The following is a 6,000-nucleotide window of genomic DNA, read 5'->3' on the forward strand; positions in this document are numbered from 1 at the left end:
CTTGGTGGAGCGAGGTTTACGTAAGGTAACGTGAAAATAAGCAGGGCAGTCTCAAATCTGCCCCAATGGCTCTCAATTAGAGCACACTGCAGTTCCCCTTTTCACCACAGATTTACGTTGCAAAATTGTGGGGCGCTGTTGAGCTCGGGAGGTCTCAGGCTCCGTCTGCCCCACTTAGTATCATGTATACATGCCTTCTAAAGCCATGCGCAGGATTACTTAAAATTAAAATTAAATACTGCTTACTTTACGACTTAAAATAGTATAGAAAATCCAACAAATATTTGTTGCAGAATGCTGAACACATTTACAATTTATTATTGATTCAGTTTATATAGAGGTCTATGTTTTGGATGAATATTTTGGTGGGGCTCTGCACCACCTGCCCATATAGACAAGCCGCACCTGGTGATAATGTAACTTACAATCTTTAAAGCTATCGCAACAGCAGCCTCACGCAAAACAAAAAAAAAAAAACAGCAGCCTCATGCGGTAATCACCATTTAAACTGGAACACCATAATTTACAGCAGATACAAACGCATTCCGTCCAAAATATGTACAGTTGCTTGCAGCATCTAAAAGTTAGGCTCCAGGAGTGAGATTGGTTGGATGAGGGAAAGACCATTAAGGTAAGCCAATCAGAGGCAGAGTAGGGCGGGTCCATTCCTTTGCCAAAAGGGGGAAAAAAATTCTACAGGTGATGTGACACAGATGACTTGCAGATACGACAACGACAAATTTCGCCGAAAGGTGACAAGTTTGCACCCCTGATGATTGGGAAAGATCACGTAACATTTAAACAGCCTTCTGTCTCTACCGCCTTCATTTACGTTCTCGTTTTCATCACTTTCGCTGTAATTCTCGGGCACTGACTCGTTCGCTAAACTGAACATCCAATCAGAGTTCTCCCTTTTGCTGACGGTCCTGATGTTAAATCGGGAAACTGCCGCCGACGTGAGCCCGACAAGAGCCGACGATTGGAACACACCAAACAAACTAGCCCGACCGTCAGCTTGGTGTGTCCCGGCCTTAAGATCTCAGCTGCTCAGGATTGAGTAGGGCAGGTCATTCCACCAGGAGGTTTATAGCAATATACTCAATATACATCTTAGAAAACAGGAAAGGGTGAGCTGCTGTGGGGAAAATGGCTGCTGCGAGTGCCTTATATAAAGTTTTCCAAAGCATACACCTTAATTCCATACAGAATACAGTTTTAGCCACCTTTTTCCTAACGAGCCTACTGCACTTTAAATTGTGGGAGGCACTTCCGGATTGAGGAAGTTCCACTCAAAAAGACTGCAACAAATTATTTAATAAAATCCAAAATAGGCCTCTAACACTAGCTTGCTCTATTCTATCTTTTTCTATTTATTTATTAATAAAATAAAAACTGTTACATGTACAACGCTAAGCTAACTGAGACTTGTTAAAGCACTTGCTTATCATTGCTCTTTTACTTCCATTGTCCTCATTTGTAAGTTGCTTTGAATAAAAGCGTCTGCTAAATGACTAAAATGTAGGGGTGGGAATCTCAGGGTACCTCACGGTACCCTATAATATCGATACATGACTCACAATAACGATAATATCACGATACAGCGATTCTGAGATAATCGATATATTGCTAGACAATCATATGATACATCACGATGTGTTTAACTATGAAAACAAAATGCCTGTGAAAAGGTTAAGTGCAAGCTTTCTTTCTTTTAGAAAGTTTTCTTTTTTTTCTTTTCTTTCTGTTAGAAAACAGCAAAAAAAAGTTTTGTAAATCAATTTTAACATTAAGTAAATTAATCATTTTATTCTTGGACTTATTAAAAGCTTACACGTTTCTGTGTGTGTAAGCCAACACATTGAACTGCTTATCAACTTAAAAATAGCTGTTCGCATTGCGTCTTTTGCGCGCTCAGGTTCGTTATTTCAAATGTAGACACACCACATGCACTTTTGAGCCGCATTACGGCTCTGACAAGGTTTTGTTTCGCTGTCCATGCCATAGGTGCAGATTTGTGTTTCTACCGGTCAGTGTCCACTGCCCTCACCACTGCATAATGCGCACTTGTTATATCTGAGAAAGAAGGGAAAACTGGATGCGCTGGCAGCGATCTCTCTCACTCATATAATAAGGGAAATCGACCTGCGATTCGAGCGGAGCGGCTACTCACGGACTGAATATGCGCTCTGCAATAATAACATGATGTCATGTTTCTTTTGTATTCTACAAAAGTAAATGAAAAAAACACAACATACTGTTCATTTGCTGTCTGCTCTCCCAATTTAATTTACTATATAAACCATGAATAATTCCCTGGCATGCACTAAGAATCCTTAATTTTTCTCCCTAAATCCTCATGTCTCTTTCCTGATTTGTTTTCACACGGATGCTGTAAAATGTAGGGTAGACGTACCTATTAAGCTCACCAAAATCTACATTGAGACATTTTTAGTGTACAAGATATTGGTTTTAGTACAAAAAGTTATATTAAAATAAAATATTCATCTCTCACACAAAAATATTTAAATTGTATTTTAAATTACAAAAGCATTTCAATTAAGATATACATCATTAAATCCAAAAAGTCTGGCTGTGCTTAATGGGTACATTTTTGTACCCTTTAAGCACACCCCTGTTCCCATTAAGCTCTCATCATATTTTATAAAAAATTCTTGCTTATTTTAAGGAAACTTTTTAAGGAATAATTGCAAAAATATATTTTTTGAAGGTACAAAGTCAATCACAAAAAAACAGAACACTAAAATCAAGCAACAAGGCATTCAATTTGATCAGTTATATGTTCGTATTGAAGTGTCATCTAAGCACATTGCAGCATCTAGACTAGTCCACAGTCAGCTAAGTAACACATATTCAAAAATCAAATAAAACAAACTAATAAAACATTTAATTCATGGGGATGAACACAGAAACTAGCCTCATTGTGAAACCTCTTTTTAAATGGATGTCAACTTATCAATAGTCTCTTATGACCAGTGTTGGGTAAGTTACTTTCAAAAAGTAATTAATTACAGTTACTAATTGCTTCATCAATATTGTATTTAAATTACTTTACTAATTACTCTGTCTGAAAAGTAACTTAATTATTCAAATCACTAATTAGGCTACATTTTTAAATCCATATAAACCTTAATAGAAATTAAACTCTTTATTCTTTCAATTTGAGTCAAACATAGAATAGTTTAGCCTTTTAGCTTTAAACAACTGTAATACTTAAACTTTTTTTTATAAAAAAAATGTAACCTTCTTTGGTTAACAAATAGAAATAGTCTGCAAAAGATCTGAATAACAAAAAAGCTTAAAAGCTAAACAATACATTTCAGTTTGGCAAGATGTTCAGGAAAAGCCCAACTAGTAAAATCCGTACAGGTTTATGCAAAAATAATACGTTAACCAATAAGAATAAATGATATTCAGAAATGATCTTCTCTGCTGAATAAAGCCATGTCGGATCAGTTCAAGCTTTTAGATTCTATTAATTTTAGTCTTATATGTATCAGAGTATTTAAGGTTTCTCTGTGAATCAGGAAAATTTGATTTGGTTTTTTGGTTAAAAGAATTTCTTAATATGAAATTCGAATGGCATGACAATTAGAGATTAGACTGTACAGAAATCGAAATCTACATGCTAATACACAATATACTCATAGTCACGCAATGCTGATGTTGTTATCATTAACAATTATGAGAATAAAGAATAAAGTATAACAGAATAAAGTATATCAATCATTTGCACGGTTTGATGTGATATGAGCTAACCGATCTTTAGATTTAATCACCATTGGTAGCGCAATTTATTGTAATGCTTTTTTCCTCAGTTTGTCATAACAAGCGTGGCAGACTTGTTACTTACTTGTTCAGATGACAATATATGGTGAAAATTCTTATTTAGGTCATATATTCCGAGACGTAGGCTAGAATCTGTGATTACTAAGTACAGTATCCACACCGTTGCAGTGACTGACAGCTACACATACTCCTCAAAACATTATATTCATCCAAGCTGGAGCCGTGCCAGAGTACAACCCACGTAATAAAGATAATTCCGCAAGTAACTGCAATTCCAGGTTTTCAAACAAAGATGACGACAAAGAGGCAAAACTTTAACTAAAAATTGCAGCTTTAAGTTAATAATTAATTTAACTACTGTTTAAATTTCATGACATCATGAGCAGTCCAGTTCTCTATTATAGATCAGTGACAGAACCATTAATTTTGTGTACCGCTACACCCCTAAATGTCACACTAATGCAGGCCTTCATGCACTATGTAAAATGCTTACTTGCTTTTTCTTTTTTTAAACTCTCAGACTGAGTTCAAACATAATATCTGTTGTTCTCACCGTAACAAACTAGCCGAACAGTATCCTGGGAATGTAAGGGTTGACTGCACAGGCTGCAGTTTGGGTTGTAATCGCTGTCTTGTAGCCATTGTAGGTATGACTGTACAATACACTGTACAAATAAAAGTAATAAAACAAGTGTTTATAAATCTTCAAAATATATTTGCTCCTTAAAGTGATAGTCCATCCAGAAGTGAAAATCCTTTCATCATTTACCCGCCTTCATGTCATAACAAATCTTGCGTGCATTTGTGATGCATTTTTGTACACACAAAAGATGATAGTTTAAGGAATGCCAAAAAAATTATTTTCCCATTGATTTCCACTGTATTTTGTCCATACAATGGAAGTGATTGGGCAACAAAACTGTTTGGTACTAATATTGTTCAAAATAAATTATTTTTACATTCCATCGAAGAAATAAAGGAATAGAAAGACACGAGGCTGAGTAAACAATGACAGAATTTTCATTTCTAGGTGAACTATCCCTTTCAGTCATGAATTTTAACTATATATTAGAGCACTAACCTTATTGTGATTGGATACAAGACAGTGCTCACAAACGTTGACACGATGTTCAAAACAGAACAAGTTCGTTACCTTCCTCTTAGGACACTTGCACAAACCCATGGTCTGCCTGTCAAGCAAAACATCCATACATCATCATCCAGAATACATATATAAACACTAAATGTACTCTACTCCTAAAACATACATTTTAAATATAAAATGAAGATATATTGAAGTGCATCTCTTCTTTGCACTTCAATATATCTTAAAAAATAACCTGTCAACCCCGGTAGTTAACCCAAATACAAAACTGTGCCATTATTTAGTTGGACAGAGGGTAAATGCAGGTAAGCTGACAGTGACTGTACACGAATGGTTAGCTGCTCGACTGCAACATACTTCCCGCAAATAAACAACATATTATTAGTGAAACAATACTATATTTACCTTAAAAGAACAAAAATACCAGTCAAAAACAAAACGATGCAAATATCAACATGAAACTGGCCACTCTCCAATACTTTCCTCAATATTTTTTATAACATCTAGTTTGCTTTTTTTTTTTTTTTGCCACGTCTCTTCCGCTACAGTCGCAGTGCAATTACGTCACCAAGCACAACACATAAGGGGCGTATCTCAAGCGAAAGGCAGCATCCTACAAAGGCTGCATTTCTGAATGCTTTTGAGATGTACAACATTGCCTTGTGTATTACAACATTGCCTACAACGTTTGCCTTGTGCTATTGTGTAATGGAACTGATTTTTTAAAAAACAAAGGCTGCATTTCTGGGCTGCCACATCATCAAACGTCGCTGAAGGCCGTCTCAATCGGAAGGATCCTTCATATGGAAGGCCGTCGGCGCCAAAAGCCTTTAAATGGATTATAATATATTATATACATATTGTACACATATTAATATTATACTTTATGTAATATTAATACAAGTATTAATTATAACATCTATTTATGTTATTGTATGTTTGTTTTAAGTTATATAGGCCTATGATTTTCGAAAGGAACTTATATTCATATAACTGAATATACATATACTTAGACATAAAAATGAATGAAAGATTTATAATATTTCTATAACGATATTTATACATATGTACATATGCACTATGTACAC

At 35.3% G+C, this 6,000-nt stretch overlaps 1 protein-coding gene across 2 annotated transcripts in view; it reads right to left on the reverse strand.

Moving 5' to 3' along the window:
• LOC306870865 (zinc finger protein-like 1) overlaps positions 1-5,488 on the reverse strand; it is a 67,136-nt gene extending 61,648 nt beyond the window's left edge. For both annotated transcript variants that reach the window (XM_079418337.1, XM_079418338.1), the window contains exons 1-3: positions 5,318-5,488; positions 4,889-4,997; positions 4,361-4,472 (exon numbers count right to left, since the gene is read on the reverse strand). In XM_079418337.1, coding sequence (XP_079274463.1) covers positions 4,361-4,472; positions 4,889-4,990 — 214 coding nt within the window. In that variant the 5' untranslated portion in view covers positions 4,991-4,997; positions 5,318-5,488. The remainder of the gene's footprint in view (positions 1-4,360; positions 4,473-4,888; positions 4,998-5,317) is intronic.
• Between the last annotated feature and the right edge of the window lie 512 nt (positions 5,489-6,000).

This window comes from Barbus barbus, assembly GCF_936440315.1.
Source record: "Barbus barbus genome assembly, chromosome: 6".
In the NCBI taxonomy this organism is placed as follows: domain Eukaryota; kingdom Metazoa; phylum Chordata; class Actinopteri; order Cypriniformes; family Cyprinidae; genus Barbus; species Barbus barbus.